The 15,312-nt window shown below is 30.1% G+C and overlaps 1 protein-coding gene across 1 annotated transcript; it reads right to left on the bottom strand.

Moving 5' to 3' along the window:
• Positions 1-5,378: 5,378 nt before the first annotated feature.
• LOC107445622 (uncharacterized) lies at positions 5,379-15,061 on the bottom strand. The gene is made up of 4 exons (XM_016060053.3): positions 14,987-15,061; positions 14,746-14,908; positions 10,140-10,391; positions 5,379-8,627 (listed from the first exon to the last, which is right to left on the bottom strand). The coding sequence occupies exons 1-4, from the start codon at positions 14,987-14,989 to the stop codon at positions 5,734-5,736; spliced, it is 3,312 nt and encodes a 1,103-aa protein (XP_015915539.2). The 5' UTR covers positions 14,990-15,061; the 3' UTR covers positions 5,379-5,733.
• Positions 15,062-15,312: the final 251 nt, after the last annotated feature.

The raw sequence follows: 15,312 nt of genomic DNA, 5'->3' as shown, positions 1-15,312 counted from the left end.
AATCAATCTTCTTTTATAGAGCGTTTTACTATAATTTAACGTTGAGTAACTAAAACAAGTATAAGATTTTTTTTTGAAGATTTGTGTTATTCTTTTTGAAATTATCGTGAAGAAGGGGCAAGGAATCTTTAGAATTCATGTAAGAAGATGGACAACAATTTGATGTTTATCAAATGTCTGAATGAATAGGATGTTACTGGCACAAAATGCAACCCAAGATAGCAATCTCTAAGTTGTGAATTAGCCTGATTGGATTATGGTGATTGAATATGAGGGTTCGTTTAATAATTTTACTTGATTAAGATATTCTTTTATGACACCTGACTATAACACCTACCGGTAAAAATATACTTTAGGGTGCCCCTTAGCAAAATCGGTGACTTATGTTTGGCGCCATTCCTGTTTGTGCGGAACACCGTGGTAGCAGGAATAGCGGCCAAAACATAATGATTTTTCAATAAAACATTGGAAAGTTTCAACAAAACAACGGTCAAAACTTTATAAAATTGCAATGAACCCAATATAAGCAAAATTTATAAACCCAATAAAATGCATTTTGAATCGAAAGAAAAATTAACGGAGTAAGCACAGAAAGAAGAGGAAATAAACAACTCACTTCTTCATTTAAGCTTGAATACCCTCAGATTTAGGTGCACAGAATTCTCTAATAGTAGTTAGATACTGTCTAAATTTATTATGAATAGAATCTGTGTACCTCCATCGCCACATAAATTCGGTGAAATACGAATCGAAAATGGCGTCTGTGGTACCGGACTACTGCTGGTGACATTTTTTTGTTAAAGTCCCTTTTTATGACTGCCCACATTCCTTCGATCTTATTGACCAGAAACAAAAGTAACCTTATAGCCAGTATCTAAGAACTAACGGATCTCTGAAATTACATATACCGTTGAACAAAAATAACGCTAAAATCTAAACCAATCGAAATTACGATTGGGTCTCAACATCGCCCAGCTTTTTGATCAACCGCGATCACAATTTGGCGAGAATCAAGGGGCACCCTCAAATATAGTCTACCCCACCTACCTATGACACCAAACTATGCCATTTGATTACGGTATTTGACTATGGCACCAGCTTGGGTGCCACTCTTCAGTCCTGGGCACTGAAATCAGTCTTGAGAAAAATTAAATTTTATCAATTAATATCTCTTTTCCTATTGTTCTTTAAATTAAAATATCCTTTTTACGTTAAAATATTATTTTTTTGCAAACTTTTTCTATTTATTTTTCTAGTTAGTTTCATACAAATATTATACATTTTAATGAAAACATTGTTATTTTTCGTAATTATTGCGAAGTAATTTAATAATGATGTCGCACCGCTATGAAGAAATGACATTGTTTGAACTTCAGTGCCTGCTTCCTTAAACAAAATTTGTACTATTGTTCTAGGGTAAACTAACCAGTGAAGGAACACTACCCAGTGAAGCAACACTTCATATATATTGATTAAAAATAAGAATTTGAAAGTTTTTCTGTAGATTGATAGGTAACAATAGCTTGCTGCCAAACAATAGGAAGTCATCTAGCAATGTTTTGGATTACCTGGTCAAATAGACTTCTCTGGAAAAATTTTTGAATTTGTTATTATCTCTGCAACACCTTGTTTCTTTGAAAAAATTATAAGGTGAGTGTTTGTATTTATATGTTTGAAGTGGAATTAATTGCATGTAATAGTTTTATTTTTCTCACTGTGAAAAAGAGAATTCAAAATATAGTTATTGAAGTTACGTTTTTTTTTTTTAAGCATCATAGCATAATAAAGTACTGAGATAAGGGGGTGTTTATTCGCTGGATCACCAATCGATGAAAAACCAGTGAAGGAACTAGTGTTCCTTTACTGGGTTTTTTTCTAAGTTAATGAGAATAAAAGATAAACTTAAATTTTCTTGTACCTTTAGTGATGTTCCGCATCAAAAGTATGTTAAAAATACGAAAAACAACCTCTAACCAGTGACGGAACAGGCATGTTCCTTTACTGGGCATAGATTTCCCAGTGAATGAACAGTATGTGTTAATATGTTGACACTTTAATTTTCAATTCATGATTACAAAAAAAAGTTAACATTTTCCAAGTATTTATATGTTATAATTTCAAGAATAGGCTTGTTTTTAAATATTTGTATGGCTTATAAATTCATAAAGAGCATTAAAAAATAACCAAAATTAAGTGTTCCTTTACTGGGTGTTCATTCACTGGTAAGAGCTGTTCCTTCACTTGGTCTTCTTACTACTTGTTATTTGAACCTCCAAAACTTTAAAACAATATTATGTAAGTTCTCTACAATTTTTTTACATAATTTGCAATTAGTAACAAATATGTTGACACTGTCATTTAACTAAAATTACGAATTTTGAAATTAATATGATTTTTTAAAAGGCTAGCAAAGCTTAAGTGTTCCTTCACTGGTTAGTTTACCCCATCTAAATTTGTTTGAGATTTAATTTTTCCCCTAACCTTTTGACATGCTGCCCAAAGTTAAGATTATTTTTAAAAAAAATTATGGAGATAAGACTAGAAATAAATAATAATGGAGCAAAAAAAAAGTAGACATATAAATAGCTTCATGAAAAATTATTGGTTTATTATCCAGTGATTGATGCAAAAAAAAACTACTAGGTAAACTATTATTTTTATCTTGTTTGCTGTGAAAAGATAAATTAACAAAATAAAAATAATCAAGTCATTGTAATATTTGTGCTATTATTATGCCAAAGTACATTTTGAAGTTAGTGAGCTACAAATTTCTGTAAATTCTGGTTAACAACCCTAAATCGTGTTAAATTGAAATGAAATTTTGCACCAGATCTGATTGGCACCAGATCTGATTTTACATATGCTTCACTATGATATTGACTTTAACGGCATTTTATTACTATTAATTTAGATATTATGAAGTACCAGCTTCGAGTATGAATTTTGGTTCTAAACTAATATTTTGTGATAAGTATGTTAAGGTAGTTTTGAGTGTTAATATGTATAGATCTTCTTGTAATAAGTATGTTAAAGTAATTTTAAGTGTTAATATGTATAGATCTTCCTCAAATTTTTGTGTGGATAATATGGACTTAATTTCTGCTAGTAATGGTCAGAAAAAGGCTAAGCATATATTATTATACAGTTAAACAATCTATCTAAAATCTGAGCACACTATAGCTAGTGGGATAAACGATAAATTCCTTTTAACAATACATTTTGCTCGTAGTGCTTCGTAGCTAAGTGAATAATAATATATTTGTAACAGACACAGAGCTCCTTTGGAAATTTAAACATTCTAGCTAGTTTGATTGACAATAAAGTTGCGATATAAGTTCTAGTTGTAGTAGTAAGAAAACAATTGAAAATTGGATTGTCATCAGGCATGGAGTTCTAGTACAGATTTGAGGGAGCTAGCAAGCCAGAAAGTGGATGGAATATTGATTGCAAGTTCTAACTCTTTCTATTTCGTTTCGGAGAAGGTTCATCAAAATCCGTTGAACAATTTACGACACAAGTGACAACAGTGGTAATAGTTAAGACTGATATTGTGGTATTAAGTTACTGGTACTTAACATACCTAATATAGCTATGACATACCTAATATAGGTACCTAATATAGCTATTGAGTAAAATTAGGCCTAGTCAGATTTGGCTTAACACAATTGTTTGATAGTTAAATAAACAAACTGCTTAAAAACAATGCTCAAAATATGAAAACTCCATTTTACATAAGCAGTGGCCAGTGATAAACAAAAAAGTAAAATTCTTTTTAAATTTATTTCGATTAAAAAATGAACATAAATAAAGGAGCTGAATTTACCTGTGCCGGCGAAATAATGGATAAATACCGAAAACACATTTTAAAATAAAATTGTGAAGTGTTCATCTAGTGCTTAAACATACCCCGATTTAAAAAAAAAAAGATGTACTAGTTAACATAATTTATTCAGATTTAGAGATTCTGACAACAAAATGGAAACACAGCAGTCGAAGTGATCAGCAGCTGTGAAAAGCAATTTTAATTTAAGCTAAAGTCATCATTCCATGCTGAGAAATGTCGATTGCAATTTCTGGAACCTATAAGATACTGGTAGCATAACAAAATTACAAGGAAGCTGTTTGCTGTTTTTAGTGTCACTTTCGACATTAATTCGGCTTCTGGTGTTAGAGAGAACAGTTCTTTGCTGCAGAATTAATGCCTGTTCTGAAAAAGCAACTATGAACGTCATTCCTATGGCCTAATTTAAATAGTTTTAGAGTGAAACTTCTCATAATTAATACTTAAAAGAAGCAGAAATGGAAATTAAACTGTCTCAGTGTAAGGATTATTTTAGTGTTAAATTTAACTTCAAGTTAAATCGATACATCGATAGTCTTACTTAAATGAAGTAGTTCGTATGAATAGGGCCACGTCTACAAAGAAATATTGAGTTACGGGATAAAAAATAAATTCCACACACGCCAGTAATATTTTTTTCTCGAAATTGTTTTTTGTATAGCTTTGTAATTTCCACATGGTTTGTACTTAACGTATTAAGAATTTTTTTTGTTTCAACTGGGTCAAATCTTGAACGGAGTCTTAGCATGGTTTTAATAGTCGCCGTTTAATAGTCGCTTAGCATAGTTTAATCGTCACACCCTTAGTACACAAATACTAAGGGTGTGACGCGAGCTAATAAATGCATCGATATTTTTACTTAAATGGTCAAGCACCGGCAAATCTACAAAAAAATGCAAAATGAATTATATACTAACTGAATGGATGAAAATAATAAATTGGATAGAAATGTCTTCTATAAAAATGTACGCCAGCAATATATTTATTACTTAAAATATAGTAATAAATATATTAATATTTATTAATATATTTATTACTTAAAATATAGTAATAAATATATTAATATTCATTAATATATTTATTACTTAAAATTGTTTTTGTGAAGCTTTATATTACTCATATAGCATGTAAAGGCGAGAAAAAAAATTGGATTGCATCAAAACACTCAATTAAGGTCTTGGCAAGATTTTAATACGTGCCGTTTCTAAGTACACAAATACAAATGTATTTCTGTAAAGTATGAAATTATCATTTAAATGATAATATCATTAAAATACTGTTATTATCATAACATCATTAAAATTTTCTTATTATCATAACAACATTAAAATTTTGTTATTATCATAACATCATTTAAATTCTCAAGAAAATTTTTATTTAAATTTGCTATCTAAGAAATTTTAAGGGAATAATGGACTGCAATAGATAGATGACTAGGATTTGTATTTTAGTGATGTTTTATTTGTTTTAGATAGAAACTTATCAGTTTTTTCAGCTGTATATTAACTTTGTAAATAACTGAATTAACTTGAAATTGTTTTTTTTTAAATTTTATTTCTATGAATTTAGTACAAATAATACAGTGCCGAAATTATCATAACAATTCCTTTAAACGGGAATCGAAATTATTGAAATTATTACTAGCATTTTCTTTAAAAAGACTTCTTAAAAATAAGTTTTTAATAACATAATAAACGGAAAACATAATAACATAATAAACGTAACCGTTAAGAATAGGCTACCTAATTATTTAAGAATAAAATCCAATAAATAAAAAGCTTTTCTGAATATTATAAAATAATTTAGGATAGATAGTTTAATCTTAGAAAGAAGCGAAAAGTAAATAAACAAATACAACTTTTGAAGAATCCGTATTGTTCACCAAAATAATATTAACAATCGCTGTTTTCTTCAGAGTAACTGTCATCAGACATCTCACTAGAATTCGAATCAGAAGTATCAGTATCAAAAAAATAATCAAAATCATCAGATTCATTGGCTTTACTTTGCTCTTCAAAGGCCTTAATAACAGCGTTTTTGACGTCTTCTGCTGAGAATCTTTCTTTGCTCAATGAAGAATCAGCATGAGAGGTGACACTATCAGAAGTGCCATTTCTAGAAACGTTCTCTGAGTTAGAATCAACTGGCAATGGTGCCTCCACGAAGTCACCACCAGCTGATGTCAGTCCAGGTTCCATATTTTGCTTGGCGATGGTAGCAGTAATAATTTCCCTCTTAAATGGATCGCCTTCTGCGATTTTTGGATCATCAATATCCGTTTTCAGACTTTTTACTTTTCCATTTTGATCACTGTCTTTACATTCTGTGTTCGACAAATGACTTTCTTTACCGCAAAAACCTGAAATTGATTCTACTAAAGATTTTTCTGCTTCATCCAAGTTATTGAATGCCTCTTCTTGACGAACTGTAGAATACGACAGAGTTTCATTTCTTTCATGGACAACATTTCTTTCTAGCAATTGATCATTTATGCTGGCGTGAAAGTTTACGTTTTCGAACAGAAGTTTGCTTCTTGTGGTAAAAGTTATACGACCCTGTACTGGGTTTTTCTCTTTATGTCCACCGTTTATATTTTCCCCATCAACAACGATATTTTTAGGGGAAATAATTTCGGCATTTTCCAATCTATTTCTCTGATTGTGACGTACTGGTATTTCAGAAAAATCGCCATTTACCTCTAAATCATTGCTATCATTTGCAGAGATGGTAATTATTATTCTATTACCATTTTCTGGTTGCACTTTTATCTTGCTGTTTTTAGCATTGAGATTGAATCTAATTTCCCTTATTTCATGATCATTATTTTTGCCAATTGACTTATTTTGTTCAGAGGTTGTACTGCTGTTCATCGTTTCATTCGACGGTTCTACAATGTTGGTCTCTATTTTAAAATTTTCATTTTCTGTCTCAATATTTAAATTAGCATTTTCTAACATAAAATCACTTTTTGTGCTAAAAAATACACAGCCGTTTAACAAAATTTCGCCACTCTCTACCTTTTCGTCAGCATAAGTAGATTCGGAATCTTTTCCTATTGAAGAAATATCTTCATGATTTAAGACAGATTCCAAAGTGGGATTTTTTGGTTCTTCATTAGCATCGGTAACAATTTCTAAATCATTGTTGTTCTCTACTGAAACAAGAATCACCAGTTCGTTGTTATTACTCGATTCCAGTTCTAACTTGCAATTCTCCGCTTTTAAATCAAATTTCTCTTCATTTGTACCCGGGGTACATCTATCCTCATCTTCTGTTTCTTCAGTATCACGTATAAGAGTTTTTGTTTGATTTTCCTCTTCTCCATTAAATCTTGCAGCTGTTTCATTTAGAGGATTAAGCGATTCGAACGTTTGACTACCGTGACTCGAAAAACTAGATTCAGAATCGTTTTCCATATTATTTCTATTTAATTGCACTGATGTAGCTACCATATGATGCCCTCTTGTATTTGCTGCAGTTCTCTCAGAGTGTCGCTGCCACAACATTCGAGGAGGTACGTCGCCTTGTTCTCCAATTAATGACAATAATGTTGGTCTCACTGCGGCAACGCTCGGATGTTTTGGTTGCGTGTGTCTAAGAGGGCGAACAAAACGAGTGGGCAAAGAGGTTGTTGGGCGAATATGCTGAACTGGTTGAGCAAATCTTTGTGTGTTAAGGAGTGATCTTAAATTTTCCCGTGAAGAGTTATCCGAGGATCGCTTCCGTTTTACTCTTTGATCCATATTTTCGTTACCTTCTTGTTCAATGGCGTAGTTTTTGAATGGATATTTTTCTGAAAATTCCTCAGCTCCATTACGACATCTTTGATTTCGATTTGGCATGTCTTTAACTGTTACGTTACTCAAACGTCTATTTAATTCAGTCACCGTGTTTTGATTGTATCTCAAGAAATGACTTTGCTTTGATTTATTGGTATTAGCTTTCATGGACGTAATTTCATTCCTCTCTCTGTAATTGTCTTCATTATATCTTTCATCCAATACTTCACAATTAGGCTCTTTTCCGATCGTATCTTCTTCGGAAAGAACCTTCAGACCACGAGCTAAATTGCAGGAACTTGGAGAGCTACAGTCAGGGGTTTCAGTTGCAGACACATCTTTATTCCGAGAGAGAAAATGTATGGTTGGATCGCATGTCCTATCTCTTTGGCCATATTCATCGAGCTCGTTTCTAAAGTAATAACCCAATTCTTTTCGAAGTGTTTCACAGAAAAGTGATTCGGTTGTTTTTAGTTCATTCAGTAACTGTTCAGACTGCGCAGAGAAAGAGTCAATCACTGAATTGATTCTGTTATAGTCAAATAAGTTATCAGTACTTGCATCCCTCTTACTGGCATCCTTATGTCTAGCTTCTTTAACATCTGAATCTAGTTCCAAACTAATAGGAGTATTTGCCATTTCTGATTCTTCTTCGCACAGAGGGTAATATTCGATAAAATCCGAATCCTCTAAATTGCTACTGTTAGGGCTATTAATGGCATCTGTCATCTTTTTTATCCAGTTACGCTTTCCAGCTATCCAGTTTTGCCATTTCGCTTGCCTTCGCAGCTTTTTTGAGAACTCTGGCTTAAAAGTGGAAGTTTGGGAAGATATTAATTCTGTTATGTATCCTTGAACATATGAATCTAATTCCTCATTTGAAAGGTCAGCACATGAATCCTTTCGTGGAGGAACTAAAGCATTTTCAATTATTTTATCATTCAAAATTAAATGATCATTCTTGTCTTCAATGTATTCTAAATCTTCGTTGATAAATTTGATGACATCTAAGAATAAAGTTGATAATTAGCTAAAAAAGGAAAACAAAAATTTAACATGTTTTTAACAATTTTCAATGAGGATTTAAGAATACTGAATATTGATAAGAATATTGATAGATTAGAATATTCATATAAAAGAAAACTATTACATAAAATCGGGTGTGAAAATAAGAACAAAATGCTATTTTTTTATTTAAGAGAAAAATGGAAAAAAAAGAAGAAACAAACTTAAAAAGAATAATTTTTTCAAAAAAATAAATTTTTTTTGAAGAAATTATTTTGAAAGTAAGCTGTTTTTTCTCCCTTTAAAAAAAATTCAATGAAGCTTTCTTTGCTAAGTGGTATGATCCGCCTAAGCGTTGTGTCTGGCGTTAAGGTAGCTGGTTCGAATTCCGCTGTTATCCTGGGTGTATTTTCGTGCTGTCCTTCTACTTAACAAAGGTTTATAAGCCAAAATTAAGGACATAAACCTGAAAATTTGTGTTGTGCTAATAAATAATTTCCATTCTAAGGTTATAGTTCTGCCTCGAAAACTTTCTTTTAGACAGACGTATGTATTTGTTATGAGACCAAATTCGAGACATTTTTTACAAAAGCAGTGAAGTGTCTTACAAAAAACCTAATTCAAATTAATTTGCAGTTGAGTAAGTCTAGAAAGTCTCGCTTTTATAAGTGATATTTTGCTGGCCGATATTCTAGATAAAATTCAAGGAAGTACAATGTCTTCTCAAATGGTTAATAATCTTTCCGTTTTTTGTAGCTTTGATCGTATAAACAAGAGGATGGTTTAAAAATCTCTCAGGTAGTGCCAGTATTTTTTTAGATGGAAAAGACTTACAATTTGGAAAAAAAGACTAAGTTTTACATTTCCTTGATAGTTTAATGTGACGTTATTCATTTTTTTTTCAACAAAAAAACAGGGAACTCTTTATTTCAAACAGTAGGACTTACTTTGAGCTGAAATAGCTCATTTGAACAGCTCATTTCTCTTTTTACAATAATCTAGAGTCGCGTAAATTTTATTATGTTTCAAAATTTTGTTTATTTACAATTTTATTTTTATATGACAAAATTCTTTCCACCCTGATGCTCTGGAATTTTGTTTAATTTAGAATGTCTATTTCCTTGTCAATGGCCTCAGTTTATTCCTACCCCACCATTCCTCAAAAAAATGAATATTTTCCCAATTTGCCACCATCGTACCCCTCGGCTATCGTGTTTTTTTTTGTTTTGTGTACTTTTCCCCTTTATTTTCTTCTACTTTTTTTCCTTCCATTTCTTCGTTGGTAACGTATGTCGTGATAATAACCACTTGGAACGATCAAAATATGTCGACTTTTTTCACTTCAATTTTTAAGTTTCCACATTCACAAAATTTTCTTTTGAAGGAGTGGATTTGTAATCACTTCTCAATACAAATTGTACATCGAAAATACAAAAAAAAAANAAAAAAAAAAAAAAAAAAAAAAAAAAAAAAAAAAAAAAAAAAAAAAAAAAAAATTCACAAAATTAGGTAACCTTTCTGATCTTGATTTGTTTGTGCTGTAACTTCTGGTTGGTCTCCGATTTGAGGAGAAAAATCCGCCTTGTTGTAAATCACATTCCTTATGGGTTTCTGCAGATTTTTAGACTCTAATGAATGATTCGAAGAACTTGTTTCTTTCACACATGGTATTTTGTCATTCTCATCTGCGGATAAACCATCTGATTCTTGCAAAGGCGGTGTTCTACCCTGAGTAAAACCACCATCACCAAGTTCTACAGCGTAATCTAAAATTATAGAACATGCAACAATATTTATTAACACATCTAAAACAATCGAAGTTGTATTAGGCTATAATTCATCGTCATCTCAAGCAACAGAGTAATCTAAAACTTCTTAAATTATGGGTTTGTATTAAATTAATATTTAATAATAATAATAATAATGATAACAAGAATGATATTAGCAATAATAATAACCACAACAACAATAATAACAATTGTAACCGAATAGTTTCAGAATTGGAAAAATGTAAAATTTTTTCCGAAAAAAATTAAAGATTTTTAAATTAACAAGCCCTATTTCCATCTCTGATAAATATTGAACAATTGTCACATGAAACATTTTCCTTTAACACTTTGACTGCAGCGTCACCCATATTCAGGTGACAGCAAAGTTTCTAATCGGACTGCGTCACTCGTATTGGGGTAACGCTTATTTCACTACTTGCGAAGGACATTTGTCTGCATTTGAAAATATATTTCACTGGAAGTAACAAAACTATTGAATTCTTATAAAAGTAATATAAAAATGATTTATTAAGAATATTATTGTGATCTTCTTAAAAGCTTTCTTGTTCACTGCTAGTTGACTCACTAAGAAATAAGTTTTCCATTTTTCTTTTCTAAATTTCAAGAAATTAGGGTAGAAATTTGAAGTTATACTCTTCTTTACTCGGCAAAGATTCAAACTGATCGTGTTATGTGGCGAGATGAGAAACAGATGCGAAGCAGCGGACACAAATAAAGAGACATGATACCATGGGAACAAACCTCGCATTATTAAAATATCGGCGGGAGTACCAGGGCTTAAAGAGAATAGAAGGGCTAGTTCACTCCGCTCTTAGAGCTGAAGCTACGATTTCCCTCCTCATGACGTCACTGTGTCCACAGATCTCGGAGATCGCAAGCAAATATATGATAACTTTGCATCTTTCTCTTTGTAAAAATAAGTTAGACTTTTTCTGGTTATTAGCCTTCAAACTTTACGTAATTAACACATTATTTCCGTTCATAAACATAGTTCAAAAAAAACTTTCTTGGTTATTATATTAAAAAAATACCATTTTAAACTTATAAAAATGTTTTGCTAGTTGGTGAAAATGACACGATAAATACTTTATTTTAAAAAGTTCAGTTTTAACTTTAACTATTAAGAAAAATGAAGGCATATATCGACACTTTTTTTATCTACATATTCTTTTATAACGATAAGTTAAGTTAAATTTAGAATCCCTGATTTTAAAATATGTCGTTAATAGCAATTTGTTCATACTTAATCATTAGGAAACATCAACCTTAAACGCTAATTACTGAAACAAAATAATAATTTAGGTTCATAATGACATTAGAAATTTTACAATTGTTTATAGACATTTAAATTTACGATGATATAATTTATAGATATTTAAATTGAAGAGAATATAATTTTTAAAAAAAATCATAAATATTTAGAATAACTACATTAAAAAATATGTTATGAAATTAGGAGAATTTCAACTATATACTATATATTTTATTTATACTTTTTATTTACATTTTAATTTTCTTTGACTTTATCCATTTTTTAATTCTTTTCACCTGCCTTTCTTTATGAAGTAACGAGGCGGTTTCTATTTAGATAATGAATTTTTATAAAAGTTCTTTACGACAGAATAAACGTATTGCTGTTTTATATTAACTGTGTCATTTCGGAATCCATTCTTTACATAGTTGTTCATTTACTTTAGGGAACACGCGAAAAATTATACTTTTTCCTTTTGTTTTTATATCAGAATTTTTGCAAGTTGCAATCGCGCAAACTGGCATTTCGATAATAGTTTTAAATTCTTGTAAATTCACTGCAAAAACTGAGGAAAGTCATTATAGAAAATAACAAATGTCTTAGAATATCTCGCAAAAAGAAATGATCCAATATTAGTTAGAGCTAGTAAGGCCAAACGCTCCGTTCTTGAAGTAAAAGTGCGAGCTTTGCGCCAAAGTGACGTCACTAGGAGTGAACCAGCCCTTCTATTCTCTTTAGCCCTGGGGAGTACTTAGCAGAATACGCTTCATACAGCGGTAATTGTGGCCTGATGGAGATTTCACTGTAAACGCGTGCGTCATTTAACGTGTTAAAAATCCAACTATATAATTCGCCATCAATACGGTGATACTGGAACAATCACGTGAACAATACATGCTAATCCAACGGTTCCCAATCTTTTTTCGGCAACGGAACCATACATGATTATCCCTTTTTCAGCGAAATCATTACTTCATAAATAAAATAAATTAAAGTAATTGTGAAAGTTAAAACCTCTAGAAGACTATTTAAAAATTTTTTAATTAGATGAATGAAGATTTTTTTTTTATCATTAGTAAACTTAAAACAGGTTTTCTGTCCAACAGTTAAATTTCCAGTCCTCGTTCTATATCTAGTCCAGTTATAAAGTTGCTTTTAGAGTATATACATAAGCTGAAAATGAATAAAATAAGACGAATTATGATATTGTTCGTAAGAAAAACTTAAACGAAGTGCTATAATCTTTGAAAATGGTTATTTGGGAAACATATCTTTTATTAACGAATTTAATTATTTTATTTTGATTTGTAAAGCGCGGTAGGGAATACTAATGCAATATTTTATAAATCCTTCTTCTTTTCATAATATATTCAATATTACATTTTATTTTAAAATATGTCCTTCCTATTTTATTGGCATTTTACTTGAAATAATTTCTTAAAGGATACTGAAACATTAAACCAATAATTGTTGGATCTAAATATAATCGGTGGTTTCAAAACTGCTTATAAAAAGTACTGCATCACGGAGCCCCTTTAACTCTTCAACGGAACCCTAGGGTTCTGCGTAGCAGTTGAAATTATACATTATGAAAGCAACATGTGAATAATGACTAGGTTACTAAATTAAATATAGCAATGCATACAAGTCTTCGAGCTTGCAGATTTGTGTTCGAAGTTTATTGCTCAGGAAAGTGTTCCTAACGCAAGAAGATTAATATAATAAAATTCTTAAAAAAAAACAAACATGAATTATAAGAAAATTTATCAAAGGATATGACTTATTATACTTCTTAAACTTTAACTGCTAGGAATTAAGCCGATTTTGTTCTTAATTTTTTAGTCTAACTCAAGTGTTCTTTTTATAGGTTTCTAAAGAAAAGAAAAAAGGATAACATAGAAAGAGAGAACCTTGATTTTGACCCAGTGTTGATTACAGAGATTTATAAGGTGATCTTAATGTATGTTTTCAAAATCGTTTTAAAAATAGAATTTAAAACAATATGTACATTAGATGGGACAAACTAATATGTAAGCAAGGAAAAAAATACATTATCAAAAAGTGGAGAATTACTATTGAGGAAGTTGAGATTAAAAAGATCAAAACTTGTTTGATAAATAGTGGAAATTGAGAATAGTTAAAAGGCAATTATCAAATTTCTTAAGACAATCAAACTTGCTTCGACGTTTTTAAAATTTGTTGTAAGTAGCACAAACATAAAAATAAAAATACAAAATCACTTTTCATCTCAAACTTTATAATTTTTTTTTGAAAATACGCATTTAAATTTTTTATTTTTCATGCTAACGTTAATGTTTAAATGTATTTACTGATAAAAAGATACCAAAAATAAGTTTCAATGTTTCTACTATAAAAGTTCTAATGGATGATTATAATATATAAATATATACCTATTACTATAATAATATTATAAAAATTTATATCATAATATAGAATTAAGTATAATAATATAAAAATAAATATAATAACATAAAAATGAATGTAACAATATAAAAATAAATATAATAAAATTCTATTATGAAATAATTCTCTTATAAGTTATTAAAAATGGCGATATGACGAAGAATAAAGTGTTTCAAGGAATTACGGCACTATTGTTGAATATTTTGACCTTCAAATAATTTTTTCCTTTAAATAATAAGGTAAGGTAACTACATAGTTTTTCTTTCTTGTCAATACCTCAAAAGCATTTACGCCAATAGAAATTCATTAAGTAATTCAAATTTATTAAAGACAAATCTACGATTGGATGCTCCTCTTATTTTTGGCGATTTATTAGCGCCAAAATTAGGGTCAAACAGTAAAAAAATTTTGTTATATTTTTTTACATATCTTTTTTAAAGCATATTAAAACATTTAATTTTGCTGTTAATTTAACAGACAAATTTATTATTTCGTTTTAGAACATCGTGAACAGGTATCAGAAACATTAAACAAAATTTGCCATCGATCAAAAGTTACCTAATTCTGTATTTCACTCTCAGCTTTTTACATAAATTCCTTGAATAAGAAACACTTGAAAGATTTTAAATTTTAAGGAAAACAATTTTATATTACTTGTTGATTGGTTTAGTTTTTTGCATTCCTCAGAGAGATTACTGAAGTAATCTGCGCAGTAATCTACATAATCCGTCGGTCGATCCTTAAGGAAACTTAATACAAAAGGAACCAACAGACTTCGTAGTTTCTTCGGGATTAAACTATCTTTACATTCTTCCTCCTAAAAGAACAAATTGAATACAACAGTTCAAAAATTAAATAAGTTGCGTGTTTGCTTTGATTTTAAATGCATAATTACCATTTCCAAACGTTTATTTCGTTTTGTTTTTATTCCATTTTTTTATATGTTTTTAAAATGAAGGTTGCCAGATTTGTAAAATACAAACAAGTTTTCAGAATATATTCACAAAATGATAATGCTTACGTCGTATCATTAATTTAAAAATCTTCTAAAGAATGAAAAGACGATAAAATAGATCTTGTGTAAATCCAGCAAAACAGTATTGATACCGTCCTGAGAAATGTATAAGATAATTAATTCAAGTAAAATTGCTAAAAAGATGCTCATCGTTTTCCACCTAAAGTTTATTTCCGATGCCACGTGATTAAAGCTTGAAAATTGCG

The sequence above is a fragment of the Parasteatoda tepidariorum genome, chromosome 1 (assembly GCF_043381705.1).
Source record: "Parasteatoda tepidariorum isolate YZ-2023 chromosome 1, CAS_Ptep_4.0, whole genome shotgun sequence".
Lineage (NCBI taxonomy): Eukaryota > Metazoa > Arthropoda > Arachnida > Araneae > Theridiidae > Parasteatoda > Parasteatoda tepidariorum.
This window is presented reverse-complemented; position numbering and strand designations above follow the sequence as displayed.

What these genes read in the sequence shown, in the direction of transcription:
- LOC107445622 (XM_016060053.3), bottom strand. An exon ending in AAAACTAAACCAATCAACAA is followed by an intron (nt 10,392 to 14,745) that starts GTAATATAAAAT and finishes CTATAATTTTAG; the next exon opens with ATTACGCTGTAGAACTTGGT. An exon ending in AACAAATCAAGATCAGAAAG is followed by an intron (nt 8,628 to 10,139) that starts GTTACCTAATTT and finishes CTTTATTCTTAG; the next exon opens with ATGTCATCAAATTTATCAAC.